The sequence below is a fragment of the Hippocampus comes genome, unplaced genomic scaffold (genome assembly GCF_001891065.2).
Source record: "Hippocampus comes isolate QL1 unplaced genomic scaffold, H_comes_QL1_v1.1 scaffold37, whole genome shotgun sequence".
NCBI classification, from domain to species: Eukaryota; Metazoa; Chordata; class Actinopteri; order Syngnathiformes; family Syngnathidae; genus Hippocampus; species Hippocampus comes.
The window spans coordinates 428,839-445,237 of NW_017805535.1; the positions used below are offsets into that span (position 1 = coordinate 428,839).

At 41.8% G+C, this 16,399-nt stretch overlaps 3 protein-coding genes across 7 annotated transcripts in view; 1 reads left to right on the forward strand and 2 right to left on the reverse strand.

Moving 5' to 3' along the window:
- Positions 1-2,547, reverse strand: part of LOC109520729 (olfactomedin-like) — a 6,230-nt gene extending 3,683 nt beyond the window's left edge. Inside the window, exons 1-3 of one of the 2 annotated variants that reach the window (XM_019878144.1) lie at positions 2,384-2,547; positions 1,507-1,653; positions 1,127-1,339 (exon numbers count right to left, since the gene is read on the reverse strand). In XM_019878144.1, coding sequence (XP_019733703.1) covers positions 1,127-1,339; positions 1,507-1,653; positions 2,384-2,416 — 393 coding nt within the window. In that variant the 5' untranslated portion in view covers positions 2,417-2,547. Of the gene's footprint in view, positions 1-1,126; positions 1,340-1,506; positions 1,666-2,383 lie in introns of both variants that reach the window. The other variant, XM_019878143.1, reaches the window with a different exon arrangement.
- Positions 2,548-4,746: 2,199 nt separating this feature from the next.
- LOC109520728 (olfactomedin-4-like) lies at positions 4,747-8,143 on the forward strand. Its single transcript, XM_019878142.1, has 7 exons — positions 4,747-4,866; positions 4,972-5,094; positions 5,179-5,397; positions 5,756-5,921; positions 6,077-6,304; positions 6,813-6,981; positions 7,361-8,143. Exons 1-7 carry the CDS (start codon positions 4,813-4,815, stop codon positions 7,794-7,796), a joined length of 1,395 nt encoding a protein of 464 aa, XP_019733701.1. The 5' UTR covers positions 4,747-4,812; the 3' UTR covers positions 7,797-8,143.
- Positions 8,144-11,485: 3,342 nt separating this feature from the next.
- The window catches only part of ndrg4 (NDRG family member 4), a 55,363-nt gene continuing 50,449 nt past the window's right edge, over positions 11,486-16,399 (reverse strand). For 2 of the 4 annotated variants that reach the window (XM_019878145.1, XM_019878147.1), the window contains 4 exons: positions 15,868-15,903; positions 15,744-15,795; positions 15,519-15,557; positions 11,486-12,802 (listed from right to left, as the gene is read on the reverse strand). In XM_019878145.1, the coding sequence (XP_019733704.1) occupies positions 12,648-12,802; positions 15,519-15,557; positions 15,744-15,795; positions 15,868-15,903 (282 nt within the window). In that variant the 3' untranslated portion in view covers positions 11,486-12,647. The remainder of the gene's footprint in view (positions 12,803-15,518; positions 15,558-15,743; positions 15,796-15,867; positions 15,904-16,399) is intronic. The other 2 variants (XM_019878146.1, XM_019878148.1) reach the window with 1 other exon arrangement.

The window sequence follows — 16,399 nt, forward strand, 5'->3', positions numbered from 1 at the left end:
AATTGATCACCACAACCATGACGGCAAAAGACTCGCAGGTCAGAATTTTTGTTCATCTTGTCGCATAGTCTGAGATGTCCTATGTTGTCCTTCGATTGGTTCTTCAGCGTTGACCAATAGGAAGACACTTGTGCCCTTCTACTTATGACGAGAGACAGGACGTGGCGCACACAATCACAATGTGGTGTACAGTATTTAAAAAGTGGCCTGAACAAAATGAAAAAAATATTTATGTGGTAGTCTGACAGCGCAAGCATCTTGAACGACAAAAAGGTTCTGTGATTTGACAGGGCTATTAATATTGTATCCAGTATACTACTCACAAATGGTTCAATATGTTCAGCTTTTGGTTTCTAGTTAAATCTCAGGATGAACCTATAAGGCACAATAAGCATTCAGGTCAACTTAGTTAGACCTACTCTAAAATTTTGAATGAATCCTATGTCCAACCGGTCGATGTTTAAGTTTTTTTTTTTTTTTTTTTTTTTTTTTTGTCGAACAAAGATTCCCAATTTGTATTTGATCAGTGAATGGACCAACAAAGTTAAAGAATGTCCATTTCTATAGCTTTCTGTGACTCTTCCAGTCTGTTTGTATAAACCTAATAAGACGAATGAGACTCTGACACTCGAAGCTCCAATGGCCACCTCTCTCTGAGCACATCCTGTTTAAAGGGTCATAATGGCGAGATGCTGCCGCGCAATTGTTACGTGTCATCTTGGCCTCATAATGTCAAACTATGAACAGAATGATGAAAGGGACTGTTTAAATACCAATTCTAATAGAACCAGATAATTTGTGTTGATTCATGTATCAAACATCAGTTTTGAATGTTGTCATTGACTTCTTTGTTGCCAAACTGCAAGTTGTGCAGAGTTATTTAAATAGTTGGACGTGCATTCAAAAGTTTAGAGATGGTTAAATGAAGTTCACCTGTGAAGGTTATGGAGCATTTTAGCCTCATCCTGAAATTTCACCCAAAATTCTTTGACTTTTAGTGAATAGTGCCGACTGTGTGTTCTTGTGCTCCAGACTTTTCAATACAATTTTCTAACATGGGGTTTACTTGTTGTTGTTAAATGATTTGATTACTATTTGTGGTTGGTTGCTATCTGGTCTGACATACCTCTTTTGAGAGTTTTGTTGATTCATCATTGTTCACTTGAAGGGACATGGCGTTAATGTCAGCCTCGAGTTTGTCAAGTTCTTCACCCAACTGACGCAGAGACAAGGCAGAATAGAGGCCCTTATAATGTAGGTACTGGTAAGGCTCCAGCCGCCCTGTTATGTTCTCAACCACTTCATGAATCTCAGGGAGACGCTGTTTTGACCGATGCACCTAGTGGAAAAGAATACGGATTGCTGGCTGCAGATCAAGTGGTTTGTCGAAAACCCAAATCCTAATTAAGCTTTCCAAAAAATGATTAGTGTACATGAAAAATTCAAATGTGCTTCAATTAAAAGTACGGTAGTCTGTCCGACAGATTAGAACTGGTTTAACTTTACCTGCTCTTGGAGCTTCTTAAGGGAATCATCACAAGATTCAACTTGTTGCAGTGTTGCCTCGTACTTCTTTGCAGGAAACAGCCATACGTTGGTGTTCACCTCACATGCACACGAGTCATTTTTCATCTGACCCGGCACATACTGGACCTGGCAATTACCCTGATATCAAGCACAAAGTTGGGCCTGCTCTATAAAAAACCAACAAACACACACAAAAAAACCAAACAAACAAAACAACAGCACAAAGCTAGAAATTGCATGATAATGCTGACTAATATTATTATTATGACAAAGAAATGAAGACTCATAACGCTGGTTAATACATGACTGAATTTCAAATCAGTCCCCCGTTATGTTCTGTGAAATGCCCCATAAGACATTGTGAGCAATTTTCAGTTAATATGACTGCATTGTGTATTTGCTGTGATTGACCTGCATTCATCCGGCACCTTTCTCCTTCAAGGTCTGGACAATAAACTCATTTTTAATGTCCCATTTTATAATGATGGGTGTTGTGCCTCTCCATTTTCCTGTACTATTTTAGAACCAGATAGTGGAGAGCGACAGCAATGCTACAGTCGTATTATTCCCATAAAGTTATGTTGACTCTGGCCTTTGTGAAGTTCACATGTTCTTAAACTAATACCAGTACCTACCAAAGTCAGAAACCATACCAACTGAATGTTTGGTAAATAGAGGACTAGTTACCATTTTTTTAAATAAAGGTATTTGATTCACAATATCATGCATGGCAACCCTTGTGTCACAAAATGTTCACAGTAATTAAAAGAGATAAATAAATAATAATATAAAAAGGAATACAATAAAAATGAGTGCAGATACTTTTGTGATGCAGCATGAAACAGACGTTACTCACTGTGGATGCCAGTAGAAGTAGCAAGAACAGCATGTTGAGAACTGAAATCGTCAAGTGTAAACTGACACGGAGTTGAGCTGGTTCTATGATCGCACTACACTTCTTCCCACACCTCTTGTGTGTCTTAATAACAAACGAAGTTATAGTTTGACGCACTCACTTCTTGTTTCGACTTAGAACATTCACTTCTTGTTCCGTTTTAATATATGATAAGATGGATGTGAAACTTTGAAAAGAGAAAAGTACCAAATTTCATAATAATTGTGCAACAAACAGCTTCCTAATTTTTGGGTTTTTTGGGGGGCAATAACATCTAAAGTTCCCATGGCGGCGTACAGCGGATAGCCTTTTTTTTTCCAAACAAATCATTATACGTACAGTATTTTATACAGGCGGCCTGGTGGTCCAGTGGTTAGCGCGTCAACCTCACCGTGTTCAATTCCAGCTCCGGCCTCCCTGTGTGGGGTTTGCATGTTCTCCCCGGGGCTGCGGGGGTTTTCGCCGGGTACTCCAGTTTACTCCCACATTCCAAAAACATGCGTGGCAGGCTAATTGAACACTCTAAATTGTCCCTAGGTGTGAGTGTGAGCGCGGATGGTTGTTCGTCTCTGTGTGCCATGGTGTCCCCCGCCTACTGCCCGAGGACATCTGAGATGGGCTCCAGCACCCCCGGTGACCCTTGTGAGGATAAAGCTGATCCGAAAATGGATGGATGGGTGGATATTTCAGACAGAATGGTTAATGAGGGTGACTGATCATGCCAAATTTCAGGAAAGTGAGCCATCATTCATTCATTTTCCTCACAAGGGTCGTGAGCTTGCTGATCCCTATTCCAGCTGCCATTAGGCAAGAGGTGAAGTTCACCCTGAACTGGTCACCAGACAATCACAGGGTACAAAGAGACAAACAACCATTCGCACTCACATTCACAGTGACGGTCAATTTAGAGGAGAGCCATTATCTATCCATCCATCCATTTTCTGATCCGCTTTATCCTCACAAGGGTCGTGGGGCGTGTTCGAACCTACCCCAGCTGTCTTCGAGTCGTAGGCGGGGTACACCCTGAACTGGTTGCCAGACAATCGCAGGGCACGCAAAGACGAACAACCATCCACGCTCACACTCACACCTAGGGACAATTTGGAGTGTTCAATCAGCCTGCCACGCATGTTTTTGGAATGTGGGAGGAAACCGGAGTACCCGGAGAAAACCCTTGGGGAGAACATGCAAACTCCACACAGGGAGGCCGGAGCTGGAATCAAACACTGCACCTCTGCACTGTGAGGCCGAAGTGCTAACCAGTCGACCACCGGGCCACCCGGAGAGCCATCATCTTAAAAGTAAATACGCATTCATACACAGTACGTACACCCTGGACTGGTCGCCAATTAGTATGTGGACATGCTGGCAGCCCCATATGATGCAGTAAACGTTACGTCCTCTTGACGCAGTACAGTGGGAGCTATTTGGCTTCAATGTCAGATGCCAGAATCACCACAGAAGGCACGAACTGCTCTCAGCCTTCGTCACCCTGGACTGCTTTTATAATTATTCATAATGATTAGTGGCATTGTTATGCCTATTTCATGGAGCTGAAGCCCCTCTAAAATGTCACCTCCCAAATTATTTGGTTGCATTTTGAATTATTTTTGTAATTTATTTTTTATAATAAGAACCAAATGTTCAATACAAAGTGCCCAGAAAATGATTTTAAATAAATATACACCTGCCCGGTGGTCAACTGGTTAGCGCGTTGGCCTCACAGTGCAGAGGTGCAGTGTTGGATTCTGGCTCCGGCCATCCACTGTGGAGTTTGCATGTTCTCCCCGTACCTGCGTGGGTTTTCACCGGGTACTCCGGTTTCCTCCCATGTTCCAAAAACATGCATGGCAGGCTGATTGAACACTCAAAATTGTCCCTAAGTGTAAGTGTGAGTGCGGATGATTGTTCGTCTCTGTGTGCCCTGCGATTGGCTGGCAACCCGTTCAGGGTGTCCCTGCAACCCTCATGAGGATAAGTGGATCAGAAAATGGATAAATGGATGAAAACCTCATGTACTAGGGAATAACCAAAGACAGATTGAAAATAGGTGCCAAAAAAAAACAACACACACATACAGTAAGTCCATCTCAAAATGTTTACTTGCATCTCTGATTAAAAACAGTTGTAAAAATTAGTTGACTCGTGTCCAGTGTAATATTTTAGTGTTATGCTTTATTTTCCAAGTAAATGATGATGGTGCATAACTTTTATGGGAAACAATGTTTTTTTTTTCATCCAAAATTCATACTTAGTTTTCTTCACAACCAAAATATTTGTTGAAGTGAAACCAGAGGAGGAAGTGATCCTTGACAGATGGTGTTCCTGATGCAGCGGCATTCAAAGATGCGTGGTTTTCAGTGATGGTTTTCATTCTCCTGTAAGCCATCATGAAGCGTCACACGCTCATTCTCCTGTGTTCTCTGTTCAACTTCACCCTGCAGGTGAGCTCTATCATTCCAAACTTTCATGCCGAGTTCCACTTCTAAAATCAGATTTCGCCGTGATTTTGAAGAGAATATTTTTTTGAAAATTGTTTGCTTCATCAGCTGAATCCAAAAGATCGCTGCGTGTGTCAGCTGACTAACAAAGAGAAGACCTTCCCTCATGAGACCCTCAACTCAGTGAATGACGATGCAAGAAAATGCTCTCACACCGTCACCGCACAGAAGGTGACGTGCCGCAAATGATGCTTTCGAAAAACTGTTTTTGTGATGTCAATTATTGCCCCAAAAAAAAGTGTTTGTTCTTTGCAGGCCTTGGAACTTGAAAGTCTGCTGCTTGGTTTGAAGCTCCGTCTGCCCCAACTACTAAAAGATTTGTCAGTGCTGGAGAAGGAGGATGATGGCGAGCTATATGGCGCCGTCAGCCTTCAGGTGATCGAAAATGAACTCATTGAGATCAGGAATATGCTCGACAGGCTCAACGCAACCACGCAGGAGTACGAGCAGTTAACTACTGACTCTGGCAGACAGGTAAGTTTTGTTAATGCCAAGTTTGAGTGTAAGCAGTTAACATGCCAAAAAAAAAAAAAAAAGTCATTCCGTACAATGCCAATTGACATTTTGAAACTCATTTGAGACAACATAAAGCAGGAGACAATTTTTACTGTAGTTAATGTGATGCTGACATTGACTGCACCTAATCCAATAAACAGTGCATGGAATTCCAATACTATCTACCATCCCCAGAAGAGAAAACACTGCATATTTTTTAACGTGTCATGACATCCCTTTCACATTTCAATTGATGGTTTTTTTATTCTTTAGTTCCCCGATGTAATCATTCATACCTTTGTGGTCGTTGCTTTGGTTTGTTGTTGGTTTGTCTCAGCTGATGCACTTAAGAACGCAGCTGCGGGAGTTGGAGAAATACGACACCCTTCAGGTCGAAAAGAAACGTAAAGACAACCAGCGCCTGAAAAGAGCCCTGGATGAGTGCAGAAATGAAAATGAACACGGTCAAGGGCCCACACATCAACCGGACACCCAGACCTCAGGCAAGCTTCATCTTCAAGTTTCTCTCGAGGGCATAGCCACAAAAAAACGGCAATCATTTTACTCCTCCTGATTGCTAATCGGTAGAAGTGTTTTAACGCATATGATTGATCGTTCATAAATATAATCCTTGCATATACTTCCCTTTTCTCTGTAGATATTTGTCCCCAAGGCAAGTTTGTGAACATTACCGGGCCTCGATTCTACTCAAAAGGAGAAACGACTATTAACCACAAGTATGGAGGCTGGGGCCGTGACCCGAAACCTGAGAAGGACAAAAAGAACTGGTATTGGCGGGTGATTCTCAACGTCAACAACATATTTGCCAACCATATCACCTTTTACTCCAGCCTGAGCTCTCTGACTGTCGGAATGAAGACACCAGGTATACAGCGACAGATCGTGGTACCGCTCCACTATCGGGAATTCAAAAGCACATCTTTTGAAAAAAAAAAAAATGCATCCCTACGGATCTCCACATTCGTTTTCTGTACCATTTGTGTTTCAATGTCATTGGGAAGCTGAGCCCAACTGAGTCAGGGTGAAAGGCGGGGTACACCTTGGATCAACTGTATTAAAATGAATAATAATGATAAGAATAATAACATTATACTGTATACACATATGCTTTTCAATCACTGTTTGAATTGCACAGCATTTCATAGCATTTTCTGAGGAAAGTGCAATTTCTTTGAATCATGTTGTCAATATTTATTATTACCGGTAAGCTTTTTGGGTCTTTTTGTTTTTTTTTTTTTTTAGCCCTGTGAGTGGCCGGCCACCAATTCAGGGTGTACCCGGCCTCTCTCCAAATAGAGCTGGGATTGGCTTGTGAGGCATAAGAAGTTTATTTGAGCGATAAAATAAATGAAGGCACTCTTGTCTCATTGCAGATAATTTCCTCATCCATCCTGCCAATCCAACCACCAACACCGTTCAGGGACCAAATGTTGTTCTATATGGCGATGCTTTGTACTACAATTGTTATAACAGTGACCGACTTTGTCGGTTCAACTTAGCATCCAAAACCGTTTCCACGCTGCAGTTACCCAAAGGCACCAGGTTCGTTTTTCTTTTGTTTTGTTATATGATACAAAGAGGGGTCACCAACCTTTTTGAAACTGAAAGCTACTTCTTGGGTGCTACCAGCTAGATGAACACATCTGACAATGATTACTAATTCACAATACTCATATATGTGAAGATGCAGATCGATTTAGTTTGGAGCTGGATAAATATCAATATGCTTCTTGAAGGTCTGCCAGTGTTCATATTTAAAAAATGATCACTCCTACACCATTTTTAGAAAATTCCAATGTCCCATGACTGGTGAACCATCTTTAGAACAGGCACCACGTTGGTGACCCCTGTTCGATACTATATTGGCAATCTTTAAGATAACCAACACGTCAACGAAAAATATCTCACTCTTTTTCTCCAGACATAACTCCAAGGGGAATTTTTGTCAAATAAACGAATGCTACCCCTACACTGACATGGACCTTGCAACAGATGAGTCAGGTGTGTGGCTCATCTACAGCATGGACCAACACTTTGGGAACCTGATGTTGTCCAAAGTGGAAGAAGGAGATACGCCGACGATCAACCAAACTTGGCACACCTCCGTCTATAAGCAGGCGGTCACCAATACCTTCATGGCCTGTGGTACCCTCTACGCTACGCGTTATGTCAATAAGGACAGGGAAGAGATCTTCTACTCATTTGACACCGCAACTGGAGTGGAGAAGTTCAACCTTGGCATCTTCATCCACAAGATGTGTCCAAGCATCTACTTCCTCAATTACAGCCCAGTGGACCGGATGTTGTATGTCTACTGTGATGCCTACATGGTCTCCTATAAGCTTTTGTTTGAATAAGACTGTAAATACAACAAACATAAGTCAAATAACCCGATAATTAAGTTCCTCTTTTCGTTTCGGCTTGTCCTATTAGGGGTTGCCACATCGTTTCCATCCAAGTCTATCTTCTATAACCTCCTCTCTAACACTAAGTGCCTTCATGTCTTCCCTCACTACACCTACCAACCTTCTCTCTGATCTTCCGCTACATCTTTTTCCTGGCAGCTCCATCATTATCACCCTTTGACCAATACACTCAAGATGTCTCCTCTGGATGTGTCCGAACCATGCAAGTCTGCTCTCTCTCACTTTGTCTCTAAGACAGTTAATCTTGCCATTAAAGAGTGTGAAAGGATAATTCCAAACACCCTTTGTAATTTGTAATTGTTTCATTTTGGAGTCATATTTACCTTCGATTCACTGATACAGTATGTATCCACCGTATGTACTTGTATACACCGCGTGTACACACACACACACACACACACACACACACACACACACACACACACACACACACACACACACACACACACACACACACACACACACACACATGCAGTATATATATAAAACCTTAGAGGGTGTTAGTCACGTTAAATGAGAGATTCAAATTTGATCACATTCGACACAGCAAATGCTGACACTAGGTCTTTATTTATAACTTGTTACTTATTTAGTACATGGAACAGTGACAGCTTATGGTGTATAGATGACATATTTAAACTTTACATCACACATGACAGCCAAGCAGGTAAGAATTGTTGTGACTGCTCATGGCAGGGAAGACATGATGAAACAATGCAAACAAGAAAAAAAAATACTTATTGCTCAAGTGAAATTAATCTGAATGACAGTAAGGAGAATAACTGTATTAATACACATGAACAAATCACTGAACTAAAATAAAGTTTCACCATGTTGATCGCGTTTATATCAGGAATTTCACCATAACCCAACATCAAAATCTGGTGTTAGTAGCCAGCTCTCGTAATCCAAGAAGAAAAAAAAAAGTGCAAGGAGGGCTAAACTCATTCAGTGCCAAAGCACAAGTCACCTACACGACTTTTGTAGTGGGGGAATCATAACGTTGGCTCAAGTGGAGGTACAAAGTATAGTGTAGAAATTCTGGGAGGATAAGGTTTAGGGTGACAATACTGTACAGCACTTCAAAAAAGGGACAAAATACATTCAGGAGAACACCATACCCCCATGACCCCCCGCCCCCTGGGCAGTGTGTGTTGAAGGTTGTCTTTTATACACCCCACATACACTCCACTCCATGCAAATGATTGAGGTGTTTGTTTTCCATGCAATGTCCTAACGCCTTCCTCCAGCTCATGTTCACAAGTATTTGGATTTTTACATAAATTTTAAGGTTTCAAACATAACCCTCCGTGACAACTTACTCCCCAGTATCAACAAGCTCACATTCTCTTTTCAGTCTGTGTCAGTCGCTCGGTGCGCAGAAAAAAAAAAAAACACATCTAATGGCAGACATTTTTATAAAAGTGACTTCAGCTGATAGCCCTTTAGGGTGCAACTGGGTTCACCTGTGAGAATCGGGGCACCTTTTTTAGGGAATGGGAGATTTTTTTTTTTTTTTTTTTAAGGTGGTTGGGGGTTGCCCTACATTCTGAGCTTGGTGCCCAAATGGCTCCAAAACAGCCCCGTTTCTCACAGGCCATCTCAGAAATGTGCACACCTGCTATGCCGGACCTGAACAAAGGGTTTTTTTTGTAACAGGTGACATCGGTGACCAGGGTGCATTGACGATGTACATGAATAATCCAAGAACCAGGGGACCCATTTGCGGCCCAGTATAAGAGCAGGCAACAGCACACAACTTCCCTACTCTAAAGCTCTAAGTACATCCATACTATATACTAATGCATGTATGGTGACGTAGCACATCAAAACAAATACGGACTTTTTCCACTGAAATAATGAACTACTGTACTGTGTGTGACTATTTATGCCTTTTTCCCTTGGTCATACAGTAAGTAGTTCCCTTTCAACACCGAGCCTGTGCAGTTTTTGTTGGCATGTATGTATATACCAGTACTGTACATCTATATGTATATTTAAGTGTGTGTGGGTGTATAACTTTGGTACATATAAGAAGAGGGGCGAGTTGCAATAAGAACAATAAGTTTTGATTATGGTGTGGGGGGGGGGTTGGGGTGGGGGGGGGTGACCCAGCAAGACAAGGTGAACAAGCCTGGTGCTGCGTCAGTCCCACTGGTCGTGTTTGCTATTGATCAGAAAGTGATTGTCAAAGTGGAGATCACAAAGAGTTGACTACAACCACAACCACAACCATGCAGTTACAGACTGATGGATAGTAGTTACAAGCATGGCTCTATCGAAGTAACCACCCTAATACTAGACTACTCATAGAATAAAGCATCATAAGATCAAACATCACATGCATATAGATGTTACGAAACACAACTCTACACTATATTACTGTTGTGGAAATACAAATGGCACACATCTTAAAGCTGCTCTCGGCAATAGTGTAAATAAAAGAAATCGAAAATTGTCATCAATATTTGTTGAAGATGTGATCATAATGCATCTGTTTGAAGAGCTCACAAATCATACAATGTCATCTCACTTGAAATCAGCTTGTGTGTGTTTGTGTTCAATGGTTTCAGTATTTTTTTTAATGAGGATAACTTGGGTCACATAATTGTAAAATTGGTCATGATAAAGAAGTAAATAAAAATGATGAGCTGGTTGCAGCCTGCGATGTTACACGTAATAAGGGTTGCACGACTTGGATTTTTTTTTTTTTTTCACGTCGACACGAACGTACTGAAAATCAAGTCAATGTCAACTAGTAGCTGGTGACACCATTGTTATATTCAGTGTAGTACTACAGTAATATTTTCTTTTTTTTGTTTTAATCACAGGAGGATGGAATGATTTGCAATAATCTAGATTCACTGACAATGTGCAACACCAAATTTACATCAAACATATGTTAGAAAAGAAGCACATTGATGTGGACTGGGTGAAAGCACGACCGCTGTGGTGTGATGGCATTTCCAGCCAGGGGGGGGGAAAAAATATATCTTGCTCTGTGGGCTTGCCACCAGGATAGCCAGGTAACAACGTGCACAAGTTTGCACAACTTGGCCAAACGAGGAAACCTGCGCGTGTTCTGGGCTTAGCACAGCAGTGGATTCTGCATGATGGAAATTTATGATGTTTCTCCAGCGCGGCCGAGACCTCAATGCGGGTCATTATGAACCTCTTTGTGGGTGGTGGAATAATTCTCCATACTCTGTCTACTTTGATAGTGTAGGCCAAAAAGTTGTTCAAAATCCTGCTGGAGTCCGGCTTTCACCCCCCTTTTCTCCCACACGAACCACAGCTTCGCATTCAGTGACATGATTAGCAACTAGTTGAGATTGCGGTCCAAAGGCCGTTGTCGAGTAAAGTCAACTCGTCGACGAGTCTGTACAACCCCTGAGACACATAACTCAAGTGGATCTTAAAAGCATTGTCGTTTGCGTGTCATCTATCTATCATGCTAACAAGCAAACAATTATGCGCAGTCTAAGCATTACTCTGACAATACAGTTGGTTGTGTTCTGATTTCTGTCAAATTCTGGATACCTTGTGACCACCGTATAAAGTGCCGATACAAAAGACATTTTCGAACCCCTTACATCTTCTTTGACCTCCTCACATTCTCCTTTTTTCATATCGTGACTTGAGCAGCTCTTTTCTGAATATTGCTACACAAACGGTTCATGTGTTTTTGTGTATGTGCCGGGGGCAAGGGGTGATGAAAGGGGCTCGAGCCAATAAAGGGGGTCTACTTAGCAAACACAACTATGAGATAGTCAAGAGTACAAATTCAAGAGTGAGTTTGTGGCAAGTATTACGAAGGAAGGCGGAGTTGGGAATAGCAATAGCAAAGTTGCGTTCAGAAGTTTCAAAACACTCAATCATGGGCATACATTTATTTGGGGCTTTTAATGATTGATTGGAACTGTCCTTTCGAGGAGATTTAAAAACAGGAAATGAGTGCACATATTCTTATTTATTTGTGAATTTCTCTGATTCACTTAGTATTTCATACTGGCTGAAATACTGTATGTAGAGTGTATATAAAACTCGCTAATATTGGTCAAATGTTCCTTTGTGAGTTTGACCTCAACCAGGTGCATTTTATAGCCAACCGCATTCTTCTGGGATAATTGTGACTTGGTATTTGACCACACGTCTTGGCAGAGTTGGACGAGTTCATTAAAACGGATTGGTTTGGCGGTACAGACCTGCCTTTTAGGCATATTCAAAAATGTAGGAGGGTCTGCCTCAATAATGGCAAAGAGAAACCACCAGTTGCAGTGAATGGTGACTCCTACAAACACATTAGCAAGGCTTGACTCTGTCCATTCGAATTTCCTTCTTGAACCTTCGTCGCTACTTGGTAGAGTGAGTTGAATGTTTATATTATCTACGTTAGAGCCTCTATAAATCATTTGAACTCTGTGTGCACTCATTTTATGTTCTTTAAGCCTTTCAGAGAAAGCGGTTACTACAGTGGACAGCTTATCAGAAGGAAAGGAAACTTCAACTCAATCATTAAAGGCGCAAACATGAACGTGACATTCATGCCCATGATGAATGCATGTCTACTTTTGACTGTAAATGCACATTAACTGATTTGTTACAATATAGGAGGATAGAAGATAGCAGACAAAGGATCTCGAGGACAAAGACAGAGAGAGCGATCATGGCTATTGACGTCATCCCATCAAATTCGTTTCCTAAAACAATCTCCTTGACTGTTCCCCGCTATGGCTTCTCTCTCTGTCCCTCCACCCCTTCCTCCCCTCTTTTTCTGACACCTCAACAGGAAACTTCCATAGTGTGGCTGACTGCGCCAACTCCCTCGGTGCTGTCGGAGTGGGTGCAGGCACGAGAACGTGACCCGTCCATGGAACTGGCGCTTGTCAGGGAGGCGGTCCTGGAGCGAGCCAGGCGAGTCATACTGGCGGAAGGCACTGTGGGGTGAAGAAAAAAAGCACGTCAACACGTGTTGATGTGCTTCACATTACTGATATGAGGGGAGATCATGCTTTTCGGGAAATTAAAATTAAAATGTCCCCTTTTTGCTGCGGATGAACAAACAAGAGCCTGGATTTGAGCAATGTAGCAGTTGGTGTTGTTGGTCTAGTCACAAATGCATTATGAGCAGCATGCAGTTGAGGAGCTTGGGCTTTATTTTCGAATTATGTGGAGCTCATTGCTGAAAAGACTTGCACGCTGGCTGTTTTTGTTGTTGTCGTTTTTTTTTTCTTTTAGAAGGGTGACTGTTTGTGAAAAGATAATTTTACGGGTTTTTTGTTTTTGTTTTGTTTTTTTTATTAAGGTGCTTTGAAAACCATATGACTCTTTGAATGCAAACACTTTGTTTTTCTTCTTTCTACACCCTAATTTTGCTGCTGTCGACTGTAAATTTCCCCAGTGTGGGACAAATAAAGGATATCTTGTCTTATCTTAAATGTGATCGAGTAATCAGCTTTCCTCTTTACGGTATTATTACCATGTAAAGCAGCGGTGTCAAAATTATTTTTGTCGCACGCCACATTGTGGTTATGGTTTCCCTCATAGAGCCACAATGACCGTGAAACCACAGAAATTTACAACTGCCTCATCATATTATTAGAGCTGCACAACAGAGTGGTTTGATAACAACAACAAAAATTGCAATATACCAATGTTATTAAAAGTGAAGACAATTAGCAATTTTGGAACCGATTATAGAAAAATTGGTTTTATGTGTGGGTGTAAACTGAATTTCAGAAAAATAAATTAAACTAGATTTGCTTTAGCGACCTGCATTACATGATGTGGCGGGCCAAATCTGGCCCTTGGGCCTTGAGTTTGACACCTGTGAGTTGACATAAAAACTACACTACTCACAAAAAGTCCGGGATATTTGGCTTTCGGGTGAAAGTTCAGGACGAGCCTAAAATGCATTCAAACCTTGACAGGTGAACTTCATGAAACCTCAAATGCACAAGTCCAACTGTGAATTGTTTCAGTACTTTTTGCACAAGCTGCTGTTCTCTAACTCAGAGCTTAACAGCAAAATTCACAACAGTCGTTTGATCCTTGAATCGAACAATAAATGTCCTGGTTCAATTCAAGCTGGTGTTTAAACAGTCGTCCTCATCATGCCGTGCACATTTTTGACATCATGAGACCAAGACGACATGTAACAAATGGATCAAGAGTCCCTTGCCATTGTGATGCTTCAAACAGGACGTTATCAGACAAAAGCTTAGGGTGTCACATCAGCAGGTTGCAATAGAGAGGCAGAGAGACTGGAAGAGTCACAGAAAGATGTCGAAGTGGACGTCCTTTGGCCACATCCCATGCTGATGACAGCTACATTGTGAACAATGCCCTGAGAAACCGGATGATGAATGTCACTCAACTCCAGGCATGTTTAAGGGAGGTGAGAGGCACCCAAGTGTCACGTCAGACCATTCGAAAGCATTTGCATTAGCGTTGTCTGTGTGCTAGATGACCTGCAAGCGTACCTGGCCACACCACCGGGCACAGGCCGTCACCGTCGTGCATGGCCCAAGGAAAATTTATGCTGGATGAGGGACCCGTGGGTCTCAGCACTGTTCTCCGATGAAAGTCGATTCACACTGAGCAGAAATGACGGCCGCCAATGATGTCGGAGACATCAAGGAGAGCGCTATGCATCGGCCACTGTTGCTATCTGACAAGCTTTGTGACAATCGAAGACTACCTGAATAACATTATTCATCCAGTGGTTGTGCCTCTTCATGAACAAGACACAAATTTCATCTTCATGGACAACAATGCTCCAGCTCATCGAGGTCCCATCATCAGGGAACGGCTGTTGGAGACTGGTGTACCGGAAATGGAATGGCTTGCACTTTCTCCAGACCTGAATCCTATTGAAAACCACCGGGATCAGCTGAGTCACCGTGTAGAGGCTCGAAACTCTGCACCCCAGAACCTCAATGACCCGAGGGCTGTCCTTCAAGAAGAGTGGGATGCCTCATCAGACAATAAGTCGACTTGTGAACGGCATGAGACGTCGTCGTCAAGCTGTAATTGATGCTCAAGGGCACATGATGAGTTATCGAGACGTTGACATTTTTTTGTTGTGGTGTACCCACCATTGTTGTTAACTTTTGTTTCAATGAATTGGTTGAGATGAGGAACTCCCCAGTGCATTCTTCTACTCAAATGTCCTACTTTCATGATATTATGTCACTGTCGCCAAATATCCCGATCTTTTTGTGAGTAGTGTATATGAATACACAGTATGTATCTATATGGAGAGATATATTTATGGCTATCAATAATATATAAAGAATATTGAAATTGCAGTTCTTCATCATGGTATTTAAAAAATATTTGCATTTGTCATGAATGCAATCAGCAAGGCCTTGCCAAAAGCTCATTAAGGGCCATGCAAAGAGCAGTTTTGGAAATGGCATGATGAGGGGAGGAAAACAAAGGACAGTATATTTTTCCACTCAAGGAAAAAATATTCAGAGATGGAGGGCCTTTAGGTCTTGCAAATGCCAAAAAATGACAATTAAAAAAATAATAAAAGGTTCAGAAACATCCCAAGACACTGCATTAAAAACCAAACAAAATACGTGTTTGAAAAGAGCATCATACAGGGCAGCAGTAAGAGGTCAGAGGTGAATGTGGAGGAGGAAGTACCTGGCCCTCCACTCAACCTCCGATCCTTCACATAAGCGACTGAGAGAACAGGGCAAGGGAGACAGAGGCCAACATTAATTCAACTTGTGTCTCTCTGAACAAAACCTGGCCTCAAATCCTGAATACTACCACTAAGGTGCATTTCTACAAACATATTGTGACCAAAAAGACAGCAATAAAGACAAAATATTGCCTACGGCAGTTACTGGGGGTCAGGATACTTACTGTAGCCCATTCCTTGAAGGAAATACTTGAACGCTTCAGTGAGCTTCCCAGGCTGTGAAAACAAAACAACCACATGAAACTTGAGGAACTTGACGAAGTGTGCCATGTTCGGTTAGTGTGTTACCTGTGTAAGCTGGGGGAGTCCACCAGAGTCAGCCATCTGTCATGAGAAAAGGAAAAGGCCATGAAAAAATGTTCTCTGAAACTGAAAAGTTCTCTGCACTTTTAGGTGGCTTCATACACTAACTTAGTTTGTGCTTGTATCGTCAAGTTTTACCATCACGGACTTCTGCCGGCATCATCTATGGCACCTCGACAGAATTATTGTGATTTTTTTTTAATATAAAAACTGTGTGGTAAAATGAATATCTATTGGAAGATTAGAGGTTGATTTTCACACCTGCCCCATCCTGCTCCACAGAAAAAAATATCCCCAATTATGGTAAAAAAAATAAAGAAGTGGTTGGTCACACAACACACACACACACACACACACACACACCCACACACACACACACACACACACACACAGGAAACAAATGTTTTGTTTTGTTTTGTTTTTTTTAAACCCCTGTGCTGCCCAGTACAAGAGGCCGGGCCACAGTGTTTGAGGACCACTTGTATATGCAACATGATGATTCCCAAAAACTTCTGAC

Coding starts and splice junctions, on each gene's coding strand:
- LOC109520728 (XM_019878142.1), top strand. CDS start 4,813: ATGAAGCGTCACACGCTCATTCTCCTGTGTTCTCTGTTCAACTTCACC. Junction 5,398..5,755: donor CTACTGACTCTGGCAGACAG/GTAAGTTTTGTT, acceptor GGTTTGTCTCAG/CTGATGCACTTAAGAACGCA. Junction 6,982..7,360: donor CAGTTACCCAAAGGCACCAG/GTTCGTTTTTCT, acceptor CTTTTTCTCCAG/ACATAACTCCAAGGGGAATT.